Source organism: Oncorhynchus nerka, linkage group LG6 (assembly GCF_034236695.1).
Source record: "Oncorhynchus nerka isolate Pitt River linkage group LG6, Oner_Uvic_2.0, whole genome shotgun sequence".
NCBI classification, from domain to species: Eukaryota; Metazoa; Chordata; class Actinopteri; order Salmoniformes; family Salmonidae; genus Oncorhynchus; species Oncorhynchus nerka.
The window spans coordinates 18133492-18157551 of record NC_088401.1 but is presented as its reverse complement, the minus strand read 5'-3'; the positions used below and the strand labels follow the sequence as shown (position 1 = coordinate 18157551).

Sequence of the window (24060 nt, the reverse complement as noted above, 5' to 3'; positions counted from 1 at the left end):
TTCAAATCAAATCAAATCAAATTTTATTTGTCACATACACATGGTTAGCAGATGTTAATGCGAGTGTAGCGAAATGCTTGTGCTTCTAGTTCCGACAATGCAGTGATAACCAACAAGTAATCTAACTAACAATTCCAAAACTACTGTCTTATACACAGTGTAAGGGGATAAGGAATATGTACATAAGGATATATGAATGAGTGATGGTACAGAGCAGCATACAGTAGATGGTATCGAGTACAGTATATACATATGAGATGAGTATGTAGACAAAGTAAACAAAGTGGCATAGTTAAAGTGGCTAGTGACATAAGAATGCAGTCGATGATCTAGAGTACAGTATATACATATGCATATGAGATGAATAATGTAGGGTAAGTAACATTATATAAGGTAGCATTGTTTAAAGTAGCTAGTGATATATTTACATCATTTCCCATCAATTCCCATTATTAAAGTGGCTGGAGTTGGGTCAGTGTCAATGACAGTGTGTTGGCAGCAGCCACTCAATGTTAGTGATTGCTGTTTAACATGCTGATGGCCTTGAGATAGAAGCTGTTTTTCAGTCTCTCGGTCCCAGCTTTGATGCACCTGTACTGACCTCGCCTTCTGGATGATAGCGGGGTGAACAGGCAGTGGTTCGGGTGGTTGATGTCCTTGATGATCTTTATGGCCTTCCTGTAACATCGGGTGGTGTGTAGGTGTCCTGGAGGGCAGGTAGTTTGCCCCCGGTGATGCGTTGTGCAGACCTCACTACCCTCTGGAGAGCCTTACGGTTGAGGGCGGAGCAGTTGCCGTACCAGGCGGTGATACAGCCCGCCAGGATGCTCTCGATTGTGCATCTGTAGAAGTTTGTGAGTGCTTTTGGTGACAAGCCGAATTTCTTCAGCCTCCTGAGGTTGAAGAGGCGCTGCTGCGCCTTCTTCACGACGCTGTCAGTGTGAGTGGACCAATTCAGTTTGTCTGTGATGTGTATGCCGAGGAACTTAAAACTTGCTACCCTCTCCACTACTGATCCATCGATGTGGATAGGGGGGTGTTCCCTCTGCTGTTTCCTGAAGTCCACAATCATCTCCTTAGTTTTGTTGACGTTGAGTGTGAGGTTATTTTCCTGACACCACACTCCGAGGGCCCTCACCTCCTCCCTGTAGGCCGTCTCGTCGTTGTTGGTAATCAAGCCTACCACTGTTGTGTCGTCCGCAAACTTGATGATTGAGTTGGAGGCGTGCTTGGCCACGCAGTCGTGGGTGAACAGGGAGTACAGGAGAGGGCTCAGAACGCACCCTTGTGGGGCCCCCGTGTTGAGGATCAGCGGGAGGAGATGTTGTTGCCTACCCTCACCACCTGTGGGCGGCCCGTCAGGAAGTCCAGTACCCAGTTGCACAGGGCGGGGTCGAGACCCAGGGTCTCGAGCTTGATGACGAGCTTGGAGGGTACTATGGTATTGAATGCCGAGCTGTAGTCGATGAACAGCATTCTCACATAGGTATTCCTCTTGTCCAGGTGGGTTAGGGCAGTGTGCAGTGTGGTTGAGATTGCATCGTCTGTGGACCTATTTGGGCGGTAAGCAAATTGGAGTGGGTCTAGGGTGTCAGGTAGGGTGGAGGTGATATGGTCCTTGACTAGTCTCTCAAAGCACTTCATGATGACGGAAGTGAGTGCTACGGGGCGGTAGTCGTTTAGCTCAGTTACCTTAGCTTTCTTGGGAACAGGAACAATGGTGGCCCTCTTGAAGCATGTGGGAACAGCAGACTGGTATAGGGATTGATTGAATATGTCCGTAAACACACCGGCCAGCTGGTCTGCGCATGCTCTGAGGGCGCGGCTGGGGATGCCGTCTGGGCCTGCAGCCTTGCGAGGGTTAACACGTTTAAATGTCTTACTCACCTCGGCTGCAGTGAAGGAGAGACCGCATGTTTTCGTTGCAGGCCGTGTCAGTGGCACTGTATTGTCCTCAAAGCGGGCAAAAAAGTGATTTAGTCTGCCTGGGAGCAAGACATCCTGGTCCGTGACTGGGCTGGGTTTCTTCTTGTAGTCCGTGATTGACTGTAGACCCTGCCACATGCCTCTTGTGTCTGAGCCATTGAATTGAGATTCCACTTTGTCTCTGTACTGACGCTTAGCTTGTTTAATAGCCTTGCGGAGGGAATAGCTGCATTGTTTATATTCGGACATATTACCAGACACCTTGCCCTGATTAAAAGCAGTGGTTCGCGCTGTGCTTCAGAAGCAAACCAGCAGTGGGATGCAGGGTGGTAATACCCATACTAACATACTGTATACTACATATTTAATGAATACATACTATTTCATTTTAGTTTACTGTAAACAAACCGTGTCTTTTCAGTTGAGTTTACTAGCTCTTCGCCTGTCTACTGGAAGTTGATGCTGTTGCTATGCAACTTCTTTCTAGCTTGTTAGCATGTCTAACAAATTACTAGATGGACATCTTACAACTTCATTAACAATGTCCATTGATAACGCACAACGATTACACTACTTAGCTAAGATAAGAATGACGTGAATAATAAAGTCAATAAATGCTAGAAAGCATATAGTTAATTTATATCCAAGTTTGGTGTATTAGTAGCCAACTAACGAGGTAGCTAGCTAACGTACCGGTACATACAAGTAACTGCTGTAATGATATGTGGTCCGAAAAGGCTAGCATAGCTAACAAATTGTCATCCAGCATAACGTAACATATTTGAAAAGTCCTTACTTTCTTACATTGCTCAATTCTTAACAATTGTCATTAGTTAAAGCAATGAAATTGTATTCGCTCTCGTCGTACTTCTGCTGTATATTTTCAGACATTTTCTTCAAATCTGAATGTTGTGAAGCCTTTCCCATTCTCTGAAGAATTGAATTATGGGCCCTAAAAGCACGGAAATAGTGTCCACAGTTTTGTATACTGCATATTTTGGCGAATGTAGTACGACATCCGGGAACTTTTGGCATACTGACTATATCCATACTATGACCAATAAGCATACTGACTATATCCATACTATGACCAATAAGCATACTAACTATATCCATACTATGACCAATAAGCATACTAACTATATCCATACTATGACCAATAAGCATACTGACTATATCCATACTATGACCAATAAGCATACTAACTATATCCATACTATGACCAATAAGCATACTAACTATATCCATACTATGACCAATAAGCATACTAACTATATCCATACTATGACCAATAAACATACTGACTATATCCATACTATGACCAATAAGCATACTAACTATATCCATACTATGACCAATAAGCATACTAACTATATCCATACTATGACCAATAAGCATACTGACTATATCCATACTATGACCAATAAGCATACTAACTATATCCATACTATGACCAATAAGCATACTAACTATATCCATACTATGACCAATAAACATACTGACTATATCCATACTATGACCAATAAGCATACTAACTATATCCATACTATGACCAATAAGCATACTGACTATATCCATACTATGACCAATAAGCATACTAACTATATCCATACTATGACCAATAAGCATACTAACTATGACCAATAAGCATACTAACTATATCCATACTATGACCAATAAGCATACTAACTATATCCATACTATAACCAATAAGCATACTGACTATATCCATACTATGACCAATAAGCATACTGACTATATCCATACTATGACCAGTAAGCATACTGACTATATCCATACTATGACCAATAAGCATACTAACTATATCCATACTATGACCAATAAGCATACTGACTATATCCATACTATGACCAATAAGCATACTGACTATATCCATACTATGACCAATAAGCATACTGACTATATCCATACTATGACCAATAAGCATACTGACTATATCCATACTATGACCAATAAGCATACTAACTATATCCATACTATGACCAATAAGCATACTGACTATATCCATACTATGACCAATAAGCATACTGACTATATCCATACTATGACCAATAAGCATACTGACTATATCCATACTATGACCAATAAGCATACTGACTATATCCATACTATGACCAATAAACATACCATATCCATACTATGACCAATAAGCATACTGACTATATCCAATACTATGACCAATAAACCTACCATATCCATACTATGACCAATAAGCATACTGACTATATCCATACTATGACCAATAAACATACCATATCCATACTATGACCAATAAGCATACTGACTATATCCATACTATGACCAATAAACCTACCATATCCATACTATGACCAATAAGCATACTGACTATATCCATACTATGACCAATAAACATACCATATCCATACTATGACCAATAAGCATACTAACTATATCCATACTATGACCAGTAAGCATACTAACTATATCCATACTATGACCAATAAACATAATGACTATATCCATACTATGACCAATAAGCATACTAACTATATCCATACTATGACCAATAAGCATACTAACTATATCCATACTATGACCAATAAGCATACTAACTATATCCATACTATGACCAATAAGCATACTGACTATATCCATACTATGACCAATAAGCATACTAACTATATCCATACTATGACCAATAAGCATACTAACTATATCCATACTATGACCAATAAGCATACTAACTATGACCAATAAGCATACTAACTATGACCAATAAGCATACTAACTATATCCATACTATGACCAATAAGCATACTGACTATATCCATACTATGACCAATAAGCATACTGACTATATCCATACTATGACCAATAAGCATACTGACTATATCCATACTATGACCAATAAGCATACTAACTATATCCATACTATGACCAATAAGCATACTAACTATATCCATACTATGACCAATAAGCATACTAACTATATCCATACTATGACCAATAAGCATACTGACTATATCCATACTATGACCAATAAGCATACTGACTATATCCATACTATGACCAATAAGCATACTGACTATATCCATACTATGACCAATAAGCATACTGACTATATCCATACTATGACCAATAAGCATACTAACTATATCCATACTATGACCAATAAGCATACTAACTATGACCAATAAGCATACTAACTATGACCAATAAGCATACTAACTATATCCATACTATGACCAATAAGCATACTGACTATATCCATACTATGACCAATAAGCATACTGACTATATCCATACTATGACCAATAAGCATACTGACTATATCCATACTATGACCAATAAGCATACTAACTATATCCATACTATGACCAATAAGCATACTAACTATATCCATACTATGACCAATAAGCATACTAACTATATCCATACTATGACCAATAAGCATACTGACTATATCCATACTATGACCAATAAGCATACTGACTATATCCATACTATGACCAATAAGCATACTGACTATATCCATACTATGACCAATAAGCATACTGACTATATCCATACTATGACCAATAAGCATACTAACTATATCCATACTATGACCAATAAGCATACTAACTATGACCAATAAGCATACTAACTATATCCATACTATGACCAATAAGCATACTAACTATGACCAATAAGCATACTAACTATATCCATACTATGACCAATAAGCATACTAACTATATCCATACTATGACCAATAAGCATACTGACTATATCCATACTATGACCAATAAGCATACTGACTATATCCATACTATGACCAGTAAGCATACTGACTATATCCATACTATGACCAATAAGCATACTGACTATATCCATACTATGACCAATAAGCATACTGACTATATCCATACTATGACCAATAAGCATACTGACTATATCCATACTATGACCAATAAGCATACCATATCCATACTATGACCAATAAGCATACTGACTATATCCATACTATGACCAATAAACATACCATATCCATACTATGACCAATAAGCATACTGACTATATCCATAGTATGACCAATAAACATACTGACTATATCCATACTATGACCAATAAGCATACTGACTATATCCATACTATGACCAATAAGCATACTGACTATATCCATACTATGACCAATAAGCATGCTGACTATATCCATACTATGACCAATAAACATACCATATCCATACTATGACCAATAAGCATACTGACTATATCCATACTATGACCAATAAACCTACCATATCCATACTATGACCAATAAGCATACTGACTATATCCATACTATGACCAATAAACATACCATATCCATACTATGACCAATAAGCATACTAACTATATCCATACTATGACCAATAAGCATACTGACTATATCCATACTATGACCAATAAGCATACTGACTATATCCATACTATGACCAATAAACATACCATATCCATACTATGACCAATAAGCATACTGACTATATCCATACTATGACCAATAAGCATACTGACTATATCCATACTATGACCAATAAGCATACTGACTATATCCATACTATGACCAATAAGCATACTAACTATATCCATACTAACTATATCCATACTAACTATATCCATACTAACTATATCCATACTGACTATATCAATACTAACTATATCCATACTAACTATATCCATACTAACTATATCCATACTAACTCTATCCATACTGACTATATCCATACTAACTATATCCATACTGACTATATCCATACTAACTATATCCATACTAACTATATCCATACTAACTATATCCATACTATGACCAATAAGCATACTGACTATATCCATACTATGACCAATAAGCATACTGACTATATCCATACTATGACCAATAAGCATACTGACTATATCCATACTATGACCAATAAGCATACTGACTATATCCATACTATGACCAATAAGCATACTGACTATATCCATACTATGACCAATAAGCATACTGACTATATCCATACTATGACCAATAAGCATACTGATTATATCCATACTATGACCAATAAGCATACTGACTATATCCATACTATGACCAATAAGCATACTAACTATATCCATACTAACTATATCCATACTAACTATATCCATACTAACTATATCCATACTAACTATATCCATACTAACTATATCCATACTGACTATATCCATACTATGACCAATAAGCATACTGACTATATCCATACTATGACCAATAAGCATACTAACTATATCCATACTAACTATATCCATACTAACTATATCCATACTGACTATATCCATACTAACTATATCCATACTAACTATATCCATACTAACTATATCCATACTATGACCAATAAGCATACTAACTATATCCATACTAACTATATCAATACTAACTATATCCATACTATGACCAATAAGCATACTAACTATATCCATACTAACTATATCAATACTAACTATATCCATACTAACTATATCCATACTAACTATATCCATACTAACTATATCCATACTAACTATATCCATACTAACTATATCCATACTGACTATATCCATACTGACTATATCCATACTGACTATATCCATACTGACTATATCCATACTGACTATATCCATACTATGACCAATAAGCATACTAACTATATCCATACTGACTATATCCATACTGACTATATCCATACTGACTATATCCATACTGACTATATCCATACTAACTATATCCACACTAACTATATCCATACTAACTATATCCATACTGACTATATCCATACTGACTATATCCATATTATGACCAATAAGCATACTAACTATATCCATACTAACTATATCCATACTAACTATATCCATACTGACTATATCCATACTAACTATATCAATACTAACTATATCCATACTGACTATATCCATACTAACTATATCCATACTGACTATATCCATACTGACTATATCAATACTGACTATATCCCTACTAACTATATCAATACTAACTATATCAATACTAACTATATCCATACTGACTATATCCATACTGACTATATCCATACTGACTATATCCATACTGACTATATCCATACTGACTATATCCATACTGACTATATCCATACTAACTATATCCATACTGACTATATCCATACTGACTATATCCATAATGACTATATCCATACTGACTATATCCATACTAACTATATCCATACTAACTATATCCATACTAACTATATCCATACTAACTATATCCATACTATGACCAATAAGCATACTAACTATATCCATACTGACTATATCCATACTGACTATATCCATACTGACTATATCCATACTGACTATATCCATACTAACTATATCCATACTAACTATATCCATACTGACTATATCCATACTGACTATATCAATACTGACTATATCCCTACTAACTATATCAATACTAACTATATCCATACTGACTATATCCATACTGACTATATCCATACTGACTATATCCATACTGACTATATCCATACTGACTATATCCATACTGACTATATCCATACTGACTATATCCATACTGACTATATCCATACTGACTATATCCATACTGACTATATCCATACTAACTATATCCATACTAACTATATCCATACTAACTATATCCATACTAACTATATCCATACTAACTATATCCATACTAACTATATCCATACTATGACCAATAAGCATACTAACTATATCCATACTAACTATATCCATACTGACTATATCCATACTGACTATATCCATACTGACTATATCCATACTGACTATATCCATACTGACTATATCCATACTATGACCAATAAGCATACTAACTATATCCATACTAACTATATCCATACTAACTATATCCATACTGACTATATCCATACTGACTATATCCATACTGACTATATCCATACTGACTATATCCATACTGACTATATCCATACTGACTATATCCATACTGACTATATCCATACTAACTATATCCATACTGACTATATCCATACTGACTATATCCATACTGACTATATCCATACTGACTATATCCATACTATGACCAATAAGCATACTAACTATATCCATACTAACTATATCCATACTAACTATATCCATACTGACTATATCCATACTGACTATATCCATACTAACTATATCCATACTGACTATATCCATACTGACTATATCCATACTGACTATATCCATACTGACTATATCCATACTATGACCAATAAGCATACTAACTATATCCATACTAACTATATCCATACTAACTATATCCATACTGACTATATCCATACTGACTATATCCATACTGACTATATCCATACTGACTATATCCATACTGACTATATCCATACTGACTATATCCATACTGACTATATCCATACTAACTATATCCATACTAACTATATCCATACTAACTATATCCATACTGACTATATCCATACTGACTATATCCATACTAACTATATCCATACTGACTATATCCATACTGACTATATCCATACTGACTATATCCATACTGACTATATCCATACTGACTATATCCATACTAACTATATCCATACTAACTATATCCATACTAACTATATCCATACTAACTATATCCATACTAACTATATCCATACTAACTATATCCATACTATGACCAATAAGCATACTAACTATATCCATACTAACTATATCCATACTGACTATATCCATACTGACTATATCCATACTGACTATATCCATACTGACTATATCCATACTGACTATATCCATACTATGACCAATAAGCATACTAACTATATCCATACTAACTATATCCATACTAACTATATCCATACTGACTATATCCATACTGACTATATCCATACTGACTATATCCATACTGACTATATCCATACTGACTATATCCATACTGACTATATCCATACTGACTATATCCATACTGACTATATCCATACTGACTATATCCATACTGACTATATCCATACTGACTATATCCATACTGACTATATCCATACTATGACCAATAAGCATACTAACTATATCCATACTAACTATATCCATACTAACTATATCCATACTGACTATATCCATACTGACTATATCCATACTGACTATATCCATACTGACTATATCCATACTGACTATATCCATACTGACTATATCCATACTAACTATATCCATACTAACTATATCCATACTGACTATATCCATACTGACTATATCCATACTGACTATATCCATACTGACTATATCCATACTGACTATATCCATACTAACTATATCAATACTAACTATATCCATACTATGACCAATAAGCATACTAACTATATCCATACTATGACCAATAAGCATACTAACTATATCCATACTAACTATATCAATACTAACTATATCCATACTAACTATATCCATACTAACTATATCCATACTAACTATATCAATACTAACTATATCCATACTAACTATATCCATACTAACTATATCCATACTAACTATATCCATACTAACTATATCCATACTAACTATATCCATACTAACTATATCCATACTAACTATATCAATACTAACTATATCCATACTAACTATATCCATACTAACTATATCCATACTAACTATATCAATACTAACTATATCAATACTAACTATATCAATACTAACTATATCCATACTGACTATATCCATACTAACTATATCAATACTAACTATATCCCTACTAACTATATCAATACTAACTATATCCATACTGACTATATCCATACTGACTATATCCATACTGACTATATCCATACTGACTATATCCATACTGACTATATCCATACTGACTATATCCATACTAACTATATCCATACTAACTATATCCATACTGACTATATCCATACTGACTATATCCATACTGACTATATCCATACTGACTATATCCATACTGACTATATCCATACTAACTATATCCATACTAACTATATCCATACTATGACCAATAAGCATACTAACTATATCCATACTAACTATATCCATACTAACTATATCCATACTAACTATATCCATACTAACTATATCCATACTATGACCAATAAGCATACTAACTATATCCATACTAACTATATCCATACTGACTATATCCATACTGACTATATCCATACTGACTATATCCATACTGACTATATCCATACTGACTATATCCATACTATGACCAATAAGCATACTAACTATATCCATACTAACTATATCCATACTGACTATATCCATACTGACTATATCCATACTGACTATATCCATACTGACTATATCCATACTGACTATATCCATACTAACTATATCAATACTAACTATATCCATACTAACTATATCCATACTATGACCAATAAGCATACTAACTATATCCATACTATGACCAATAACATAACTATATCCATACTAACTATATCAATACTAACTATATCCATACTAACTATATCCATACTAACTATATCCATACTAACTATATCAATACTAACTATATCCATACTAACTATATCCATACTAACTATATCCATACTAACTATATCCATACTAACTATATCAATACTAACTATATCCATACTAACTATATCCATACTAACTATATCAATACTAACTATATCCATACTAACTATATCCATACTAACTATATCCATACTAACTATATCCATACTAACTATATCAATACTAACTATATCAATACTAACTATATCACATACTAACTATATCCATACTGACTATATCCATACTAACTATATCAATACTAACTATATCCCTACTAACTATATCAATACTAACTATATCAATACTAACTATATCCATACTGACTATATCCATACTGACTATATCCATACTGACTATATCCATACTGACTATATCCATACTGACTATATCCATACTGACTATATCCATACTAACTATATCCATACTAACTATATCCATACTAACTATATCCATACTGACTATATCCATACTGACTATATCCATACTGACTATATCCATACTGACTATATCCATACTGACTATATCCATACTAACTATATCCATACTATGACCAATAAGCATACTAACTATATCCATACTAACTATATCCATACTAACTATATCCATACTAACTATATCCATACTAACTATATCCATACTATGACCAATAAGCATACTAACTATATCCATACTAACTATATCCATACTGACTATATCCATACTGACTATATCCATACTGACTATATCCATACTGACTATATCCATACTGACTATATCCATACTATGACCAATAAGCATACTAACTATATCCATACTAACTATATCCATACTAACTATATCCATACTGACTATATCCATACTGACTATATCCATACTGACTATATCCATACTGACTATATCCATACTGACTATATCCATACTAACTATATCCATACTAACTATATCCATACTGACTATATCCATACTGACTATATCCATACTGACTATATCCATACTGACTATATCCATACTGACTATATCCATACTGACTATATCCATACTGACTATATCCATACTGACTATATCCATACTGACTATATCAATACTAACTATATCCATACTAACTATATCCATACTATGACCAATAAGCATACTAACTATATCCATACTATGACCAATAAGCATACTAACTATATCCATACTAACTATATCAATACTAACTATATCCATACTAACTATATCCATACTAACTATATCCATACTAACTATATCCATACTAACTATATCCATACTAACTATATCCATACTAACTATATCCATACTAACTATATCAATACTAACTATATCCATACTAACTATATCCATACTAACTATATCAATACTAACTATATCCATACTAACTATATCCATACTAACTATATCCATACTAACTATATCCATACTAACTATATCCATACTAACTATATCAATACTAACTATATCCATACTAACTATATCCATACTGACTATATCCATACTGACTATATCCATACTGACTATATCCATACTGACTATATCCATACTTATATCCATACTGACTATATCCATACTGACTATATCCATACTAACTATATCCATACTGACTATATCCATACTGACTATATCCATACTATGACCAATAAGCATACTAACTATATCCATACTAACTATATCCATACTAACTATATCCATACTGACTATATCCATACTGACTATATCCATACTAACTATATCCATACTGACTATATCCATACTGACTATATCCATACTAACTATATCCATACTAACTATATCCATACTAACTATATCCATACTAACTATATCCATACTGACTATATCCATACTGACTATATCCATACTAACTATATCCATACTAACTATATCCATACTAACTATATCCATACTGACTATATCCATACTGACTATATCCATACTGACTATATCCATACTGACTATATCCATACTAACTATATCCATACTAACTATATCCATACTAACTATATCCATACTAACTATATCCATACTAACTATATCCATACTATGACCAATAAGCATACTAACTATATCCATACTAACTATATCCATACTAACTATATCCATACTAACTATATCCATACTATGACCAATAAGCATACTAACTATATCCATACTAACTATATCAATACTAACTATATCCATACTATGACCAATAAGCATACTAACTATATCCATACTGACTATATCCATACTGACTATATCCATACTGACTATATCCATACTGACTATATCCATACTGACTATATCCATACTAACTATATCCATACTAACTATATCCATACTAACTATATCCATACTATGACCAATAAGCATACTAACTATATCCATACTAACTATATCAATACTAACTATATCCATACTAACTATATCCATACTAACTATATCCATACTAACTATATCCATACTATGACCAATAAGCATACTAACTATATCCATACTGACTATATCCATACTGACTATATCCATACTGACTATATCCATACTGACTATATCCATACTGACTATATCCATACTGACTATATCCATACTAACTATATCAATACTAACTATATCCATACTAACTATATCCATACTGACTATATCCATACTGACTATATCCATACTATGACCAATAAGCATACTGACTATATCCATACTGACTATATCCATACTGACTATATCCATACTGACTATATCCATACTGACTATATCCATACTGACTATATCCATACTAACTATATCCATACTGACTATATCAATACTAACTATATCCATACTGACTATATCAATACTAACTATATCAATACTAACTATATCCATACTGACTATATCCATACTGACTATATCCATACTGACTATATCCATACTGACTATATCCATACTGACTATATCCATACTGACTATATCCATACTGACTATATCCATACTGACTATATCCATACTGACTATATCCATACTGACTATATCCATACTGACTATATCAATACTGACTATATCCATACTGACTATATCCATACTAACTATATCCATACTAACTATATCCATACTAACTATATCCATACTATGACCAATAAGCATACTAACTATATCCATACTAACTATATCCATACTAACTATATCCATACTAACTATATCCATACTAACTATATCAATACTAACTATATCCATACTAACTATATCCATACTATGACTATATCCATACTAACTATATCCATACTATGACCAATAAGCATACTAACTATATCCATACTAACTATATCCATACTAACTATATCCATACTAACTATATCCATACTAACTATATCCATACTAACTATATCCATACTGACTATATCCATACTGACTATATCCATACTGACTATATCCATACTGACTATATCCATACTATGACCAATAAGCATACTAACTATATCCATACTAACTATATCCATACGGACTATATCCATACGGACTATATCCATACTGACTATATCCATACTGACTATATCCATACTGACTATATCCATACTGACTATATCCATACTGACTATATCCATACTGACTATATCAATACTAACTATATCAATACTAACTATATCCATACTAACTATATCCATACTGACTATATCCATACTATGACCAATAAGCATACTAACTATATCCATACTGACTATATCCATACTGACTATATCCATACTGACTATATCCATACTGACTATATCCATACTGACTATATCCATACTAACTATATCCATACTGACTATATCCATACTAACTATATCCATACTAACTATATCCATACTGACTATATCCATACTGACTATATCCATACTAACTATATCCATACTGACTATATCCATACTAACTATATCCATACTAACTATATCCATACTATGACCAATAAGCATACTAACTATATCCATACTAACTATATCAATACTAACTATATCCATACTATGACCAATAAGCATACTAACTATATCCATACTGACTATATCCATACTGACTATATCCATACTGACTATATCCATACTGACTATATCCATACTGACTATATCAATACTAACTATATCCATACTAACTATATCCATACTATGACCAATAAGCATACTAACTATATCCATACTAACTATATCAATACTAACTATATCATACTAACTATATCCATACTAACTATATCCATACTAACTATATCCATACTAACTATATCAATACTAACTATATCCATACTAACTATATCCATACTATGACCAATAAGCATACTAACTATATCCATACTAACTATATCCATACTAACTATATCAATACTAACTATATCCATACTAACTATATCCATACTAACTATATCCATACTGACTATATCCATACTGACTATATCCATACTGACTATATCCATACTGACTATATCCATACGGACTATATCCATACTGACTATATCCATACTGACTATATCCATACTGACTATATCCATACTAACTATATCCATACTAACTATATCCATACTAACTATATCCATACTAACTATATCCATACTGACTATATCCATACTGACTATATCCATACTATGACCAATAAGCATACTGACTATATCCATACTGACTATATCCATACTGACTATATCCATACTGACTATATCCATACTGACTATATCCATACTGACTATATCCATACTAACTATATCCATACTGACTATATCCATACTGACTATATCCATACTGACTATATCCATACTAACTATATCCATACTAACTATATCCATACTATGACCAATAAGCATACTAACTATATCCATACTAACTATATCAATACTAACTATATCCATACTATGACCAATAAGCATACTAACTATATCCATACTGACTATATCCATACTGACTATATCCATACTGACTATATCCATACTGACTATATCCATACTGACTATATCAATACTAACTATATCCATACTAACTATATCCATACTATGACCAATAAGCATACTAACTATATCCATACTAACTATATCAATACTAACTATATCCATACTAACTATATCCATACTAACTATATCCATACTAACTATATCAATACTAACTATATCAATACTAACTATATCCATACTAACTATATCCATACTGACTATATCCATACTAACTATATCCATACTGACTATATCCATACTGACTATATCCATACTAACTATATCCATACTAACTATATCCATACTAACTATATCCATACTAACTATATCCATACTAACTATATCAATACTAACTATATCCATACTAACTATATCCATACTATGACCAATAAGCATACTAACTATATCCATACTATGACCAATAAGCATACTAACTATATCCATACTAACTATATCCATACTAACTATATCCATACTAACTATATCCATACTGACTATATCCATACTGACTATATCCATACTGACTATATCCATACTAATTTTACGTCACTAATAGTGCGGTTAGTATGAGTATTCGAAAACGGCTTATGTCTATAATGTGTCTAATTGCTATAATGTGTATAATATGTCGATAATATGTTGATAATGTGCCTAATGTCTGTCTAATGTATATATGTCAGTTTATAATGTGTCTATAATGTATATTTGTAATGTGTGTATGACCTGTCCGTAGGTGTGGTGGGAGTTGGAAGGTCCCCAGGTTCCTCTCCGACCAGACTGCTTGGCCATCGTCAACAACTTTGCCTTCCTGCTGGGGGGGGAGGAGCTAGGGCCTGATGGGGAGTTCCACGCCTCCTCTAAAGTCTACCGCTACGACCCCCGCCAGAACTCCTGGCTACGCATGGCCGACATGTCTGTGCCCAGGTCTGTACTTGTCACTTCCCAGGTGTGACATGGTTTCATGTTTCTACAAGATCTATTAGGTGTAAAGAAAAGGGGAGGAAAAACATTTAATTTTTTGTGTCTTCACTTCAAGGTCAGAGTTTGCAGTGGGGGTCATCGGTAAGTTCATCTACGCGGTGGCTGGGCGGACGCGGGATGAGACATTTTACTCCACGGAACGCTATGACATCACGGCGGACCGCTGGGAGTTTGTGGACCCGTACCCGGTCAACAAGTACGGTCACGAGGGCACGGTCCTAAACGGTAAACTCTACATCACCGGAGGAATCACCTCCTCATCCACCTCCAAACAGGTGTGTGTGTTCGACCCGGGGCGGGATGAGGAGGGAGGGGTGTGTCTTTTCGACCCGGGGAGGGACGCGGGGGCAGGGGTGTGTGTGTTCGACCCTGGACGGGATGCAGGGGGAGGGTTGTGTGTAGCAGGCTCTGCAGAAACAACGGACACACACAGGACACGTTCAGCCCGCACCCCCCTCCTCCCCAACACACACACCAGCTGCTGGGAGAACAAGTCGAAGATGAACTACGCTCGCTGCTTCCATAAGATGATCTCCCATAACGGGAAGCTGTACGTGTTCGGGGGGGTGTGTGTGATCCTCCGGGCGTCATTCGAGTCGCAGGGCTGCCCATCCACAGAGGTCTACGACCCTGAGACAGACGAGTGGACCATCCTGGCGTCGATGCCCATCGGGCGCAGTGGGCATGGCGTCGCGGTGCTGGACAGACAGATCATGGTACTGGGGGGCCTCTGCTATAACGGACATTACTCTGACTCCATCCTGACCTTTGACCCCGATGACAACAAGTGGAAGGAGGACGAGTATCCCAGGATGCCTTGCAAACTGGATGGGCTGCAGGTCTGCACTCTGCACTTCCCAGAGTACGTCCTGGAGCACGTCCGGCGCTGCAGCTGAGGTCTGGTTCAGTTCAGACACACCCCTTTAAGGTTTGGGGATGCCCCCATTTTAAGACCAACTCCTCCAACAGGCCCCAGGCGTGGAGGTGGAGGATTGGTGTTTACAGGTGTGACACTAACACTCTCTAACACAGAAGCTTTTCAACTAGACACAGACTGAACTAAACATGCCATAGTAATCTGTCCACACGGGCAGAAAATTGAGCTTTGCTAGTGATCAGTGGTGGTGGGCAACTCAAGCTGATCTGTTTCAAAATAAGCTTTTCAGAAAAAGGGAAAAATTGAGAAGATTTTTCATGATTCAGCTGGTTTATTTTGGACTGAGGTCAGTTTCATATTGTTATTATGATTCCGTTTCAGCCTATAGTCCTGCAAGCCCTGTCTGACTGAACTAATAATGTATAAACCCTGGATGACTGACAGTAGGGCGCTGTATTGAAGCCATTTTGGGTGGGAAGCTATAGAAATAAATGTTTCAATGTCTACATGTTTTTTACTGGTATATTATAATATATGTTAATTATGTGAACTAAAAATACAATAAAAAGTTTGATAAAAACATATTCCTTACAGTAAGTACTTTATAGAGTACTAATGTTACTGTCCCCACTACTACAAGGAAATACTTAAATACATTTTGTAAATTTTATTGGCTAATTGATAGCATCAGCAATCCAGGGTTTATTCACGTCATTGGTCTGAACTATGTCTGTCTGTCTCAACCATGCTGTGTCATGTTCATGTGATGTCATGTAGTCTCTCTGTAACCCTTTCTCTGATGCCGCTTTCAAGACAACTGGGAACTCGGAAATCTCCTACCTCTGACTTCAAGACGTGCGTTCAAGACAACTGGGAAATCGGGGGGGAGCGACCTCCGACTGGGGAAAAATAGTTTTGAACGGTCCTCTAACTCGGAATTCGAAAGTTGGAAACTCTGGGATCATCTTAAAGCTCTTACTTTCCGATCTGAAGGTCACTGACGTCATGTTTTGACCTTCCCAGTTCTCTTGAAAGCATCATTAGTCTGTGGAGCTGGTGTGTGTGTGTGTGTGTGTGAGATACATGAATGAGCAAAATAAAATAAAATATGCACTCATCATACTATTGGGATTGTAAAAAAGATGATCATGGTGATGATTTAGCGTTGTCATGACTACACTGCAATAACACTGTCCTGCTGACAGAGAGCCATGTAACAGTTCAGAGGTCAGGGATGACTGCAGTGTGAAGGTCCCCGTCTCTCTGGCAGTACTGTATGTAAGATTTCACTTTATTTATTGACGTTAACCATCTGCTCTGAGTGTTGCTGTGGCAGACGACTGGAGGTTGTGTTAGATGGTAGGAGTTGGCCACAGAAATGAACCAGAAACAACTTTTGATTCAAAAAACTAAATAAGTTGATACAGAAAAGGAGTTAATATTAAAGATCAATTTGAAATAGGCTCAAAACTCCCAGTAACACATTAACTATTTTTGCTTGATCATATTTTGAGTTTCAAAGGTGATCTGGCTAACTTATGGATCCTACTTTGTAAAGCCCTACCCTGGCTTAGTCCTGTCTCTGTCTGTCTGACGGAGCCAGCTGCAGCATATGAACCTGCTCATCTCTCTCGTTCTTCTTTTAATGAACAACAATGAAAAGGGCTAAAGCACGTTCTTCTGCAGTTCTGTCTGTCAGCCATTTTTTGTATGTGTGTTTATGGAGATCCATCCACCACCAGCTAACTCTGTGTGATTTTGGTCGGGATGTTGGGTTGATGTGATTTGCCTTTCAATAGAGCATAGTCTTTATGATACTTTGAGAGATTGTGTCACTCTTTCTGATCCCACATCTCCCTCTTCTTTCCCTCCCTCCTTTCCTCTACCCAGCGTCCTCTTGCCTGCACTCACGGCTCTATTCAATCAAACCTGCAGTGCAGTATTTATGCAGTAGCATACAAACATGCCTTTTCCCCCAGTCAAAAAGTCACCGAGCGGTTTGTGGTACTGTATGAATACCAGGCAGACCCCCCCCTCACAGGCAGTGGCTCCATTTGACAGAATAAGATGTGTGTGCAGTAGTGTATAAACAGGGACTGTTAACATCACTAAGGCAGCTTAGATGTAATAAGGTATTCTGTCATGTCCCATCTGTGTCTTTGTCTATTTTTTACATGTAAAAATGACTATCGATATCATGAACACTTAGGCCCAGTTGGTTTTCCAGACGGTAAACCTACTTCTGGACTAAAAAGCAATGCGCAATAGAGAATCTCCACTGAAAGTGTGTGTTTTTTTTAGTCCAGGAATAGTATGCGTCTGGCAAACGGGCCAATATTATGCCAAACTTCAGTCTTTAAACAGTGGTTTCCCTCTGCTGGTCAACATGTGTATTAGTCCTGCTGGTTTTATTTGGGACAGGGCTTGTCTGTCTGTCATAGCTCAGCATTTATAATCAGCCCTCAGTCTCAGTAGGATGAAATTATAGAATATTGTGGATTAAAAACACCCTGTACAATGACTATTTCTAAAATATAAAATAAATCAGAAAAACAATGTATTTACTATAATCTGAGTAGACACTGCTATTTCAAACACTTTGTAATTTATATCCAGAAATAAATGTTCATACTGTTAAGCTTTTCTGCTTTACTTGAGTGTTTTATTGAGTGTGTTGGCAGTGGTGTAAAGTACTAAATATACTTTAAAGTACAACTAGGTCGTTTTGGGGGGTATCTGTACTTTTACTATTTATATTTTTTATGACGTTTACTTCACTACATTCCTAAAGATAATACATGGTCATCCCTTTTGCCTCTGATCTGGCTGACTCACTAAATGCATGCAACTTTTGCAAATGATGTTGGAGTGTGCCCCTATCTATCCGTACATTTTAAAAACAAGAAAATGGTGCCATCTGCTTTGCGTAATACAAGAAATATGAAATGATTGATACTTAAGTATATTTACAACCTTATACTTTTACTCAAGTAGTATTTTACTGGGTGACTTTCCCTTTTACTTTAATATTTTTCTATTAAGGTATCTAATCATTTTACTCAAGTATGAGAAATGGGTACTTTTTCCTTCACTGATGCTGAAAAGTGTGTGCTCATCTGTGATGCTCACTATAGTTTGCTACCACCAGAAGTCGCTGTTGATGATCATCGTTCTACAATTGCGGATCTGGTGTTTTTATCCCTGTTCGACTTGCCGTACAAAAGCAGTCACCAGGAAGAGAAATATCAAACGTTGGGAAACTGGTAATGGTTAAACATTTCTCTTGTATGATACATCCAGGTTATCTTAGAATAGTACAGATGTCATATTGTACTCTGCCATTAGCTACAACAGTAAAATACTGTTTAAAATAGGGATGCACAATATATCGGTGTACATATTGGAATCGGCCGATATTAGCTAAAAATGCCAACATCGGAATTGGCCGATGTCTAGTTTAACGCTGACGTGTTTACTTGTATAACATTGGTACATGATGTAATGACGCCACATGAATGTTGCGCTACACAGCATTCCTAACTTAGCCCACAATGTTGGCTGTTTATTTATTTTATTTTGTAAAAAAAATTCACCTTTATTTAACCAGGTAGACAAGTTGAGAACAAGTTATAATTTACAACTGCGACCTGGCCAAGATCAAGCAAAGCAGTGCGACACCAACAACAGAGTTACACATGGTATAAACAAATATACAGTCAATAATACAATAGAGAAAGTCTATATATACAGTGTGTGCAAATGAGGTAGGATAAGGGAGGTAAGGCAAATAGGCCGTAGTGGCGAAATAATTACAATACAGCAATTAAACATGAGTGATAGATGTGCAGAAGATGAGTGCGTAAGTAGAGATACTGGGGTGCAAAGGAGCAAAATAAATAACAGTATGGGGATGAGGTAGTTGGATGGGCTACGTACAGGTGCAGTGATCTGTGAGCTGCTCTGACAGCTGGTGCTTAAAATTAGTGAGGCGGATATGAGACTCTAGCTTCAGTGATTTTTGCAGTTCGTTCCAGTCATTGGCAGCAGAGAACTAGAAGGAAGGCAGCCAAAGGAGGAATTGGCTTTGGGGATGACCAGTGAAATATATCTGCTGGAGCGTGTGCTACGGATGGGTGCTGCTATGGTGACCAGTGAGCTGAGATAAGGCGGGGCTTTACCTAGCAAAGACTTATAGATGATCTGGAGCCAAATATTTTATTTTTATTTGACCTTTTATTTAACTAGGCAAGTCAGTTAAGAACAAATTCTTATTTTCAATGTCGGCCTAGGAACAGGGGCCGAACGACAGCTTGGTGATTTGAACTTGCAACCTTTCGGTTACTAGTCCAACGCTCTAACCACTAGGCTACCCTGCCGCCCCAATATGAATATGAAGCAAGGGCCAGCCAACGACAGTGTACAGGTCGCAGTGGTGGGTAGTATATGGGGCTTTGGTGACAAAACGGATGGCACTGTGATAGACTGCATCCAATTTGCTGAGTAGAGTGATGGAGGCTATTTTGTAAATTACATTGCCGAAATCAAGGATCGGTAGGATAGTCAGTGTTTGGAGGAAAAAGGGGGATGCTTGCAAGCTGAAGAACACCATCCCAACCGTGAAGCACGGGGGTGGCAGCATCATGTTGTGGGGGTGCTTTGCTGCAGGAGGGACTGGTGCGCTTCACAAAATAGATCACATCATGAGGGAGGAAAATGATCTGGATATATTAAGGCAACATCTCAAGACATCAGTCAGGAAGCTTGGTCGCAAATGGGTCTTCCAAATGGGCAATGACCCCAAGCATACTTCCAAAGTTGTGGCAAAATGGCTTAAGGACAACAAAGTCAAGGTATTGGAATGGCCATCACAAAGCCCTGACCTCAATCCCATATAACATTTGTGGGCAGAACTGAAAAAGCGTGTGCGAGCAAGGAGGCCTACAAACCTGACTCAGTTCCACCAGCTCTGTCAGGAGGAATGGGATCAAATTCACCAAACTTATTGTGGGAAGCTTGTGGAAGGCTTCCCAAAACGTTTGACCCAAGTTAAACAATTTAAAGACAATGCTACCAAATACTAATTGAGTGTATGTAAACTTCTGACCCACTGGGAATGTGATGAAAGAAATAAAAGCTTAAATAAATCACTCTACTATTATTCTGACATTTCACATTCTTAAAATAAAGTGGTGATCCTAACTGACCAGACAGGGAACTTTTACTAATTGTGAAAAATTGAGTTTAAATGTATTTGGCTAAGGTGTATGTAAACTTCTGACTTCAACTGTAACTGAGCTGCGGCTCTGGAGTAACATAGAGGGATGGGAGCTGCAACACGCACACATATTTCAATCGAGTAGCCTACAGCAACTTTGTCCTGTTAGTAATTTTATCTGCAAAGTGCCTGCACCCACCCAAACAGCTCTTATTAGCAGATAAGATTGGACACACATGTTATCTGTCCCTTCATTTAACTGCAAAATAATTGTTCCTGGAAAGGAGACCAGACAGCCATACTAGCTAACTCTTAAATACGGAGACTCAGGCTACAGCAACTTTGTCATGTAAGTAATTTTATCTGCAAAGTGCCTTGTGGGAGCCTGCACCCACCCAAACAGCTCTTAATAGTAGATAAGATTTGACAAGCATGTCAACACTTTTTGACGACCATACAGTGCCTTGCAAAAGTATTCATCCCCCTTGGTGTTTTTCCTATTTTGTTGCATTACAACCTGTAATTTGAATGGATTTTATTTGGATTTCATGTAATGGACATACACAAAATAGTCCAAATTGGTGAAGTGAAAAAAAAAAACTTGGTTAAAAAATAAAAAAAATATTTAAAAAACAAAAATGTGGTGTGTGCATATGTATTGACCCCCTTTGCATATGTATTGACCCCCTTTGCATATGT

The 24060-nt window shown here is 35.9% G+C and overlaps 1 protein-coding gene across 2 annotated transcripts in view; it reads left to right on the top strand.

Moving 5' to 3' along the window:
• The window catches only part of LOC115121016 (kelch-like protein 15), a 40879-nt gene extending 20090 nt beyond the window's left edge, over window positions 1-20789 (top strand). For both annotated transcript variants that reach the window (XM_029650019.2, XM_029650017.2), the window contains 2 exons: window positions 17022-17212; window positions 17325-20789. In XM_029650019.2, coding sequence (XP_029505879.1) covers window positions 17022-17212; window positions 17325-18165 — 1032 coding nt within the window. In that variant the 3' untranslated portion in view covers window positions 18166-20789. The remainder of the gene's footprint in view (window positions 1-17021; window positions 17213-17324) is intronic.
• The last annotated feature ends 3271 nt before the right edge of the window (window positions 20790-24060 follow it).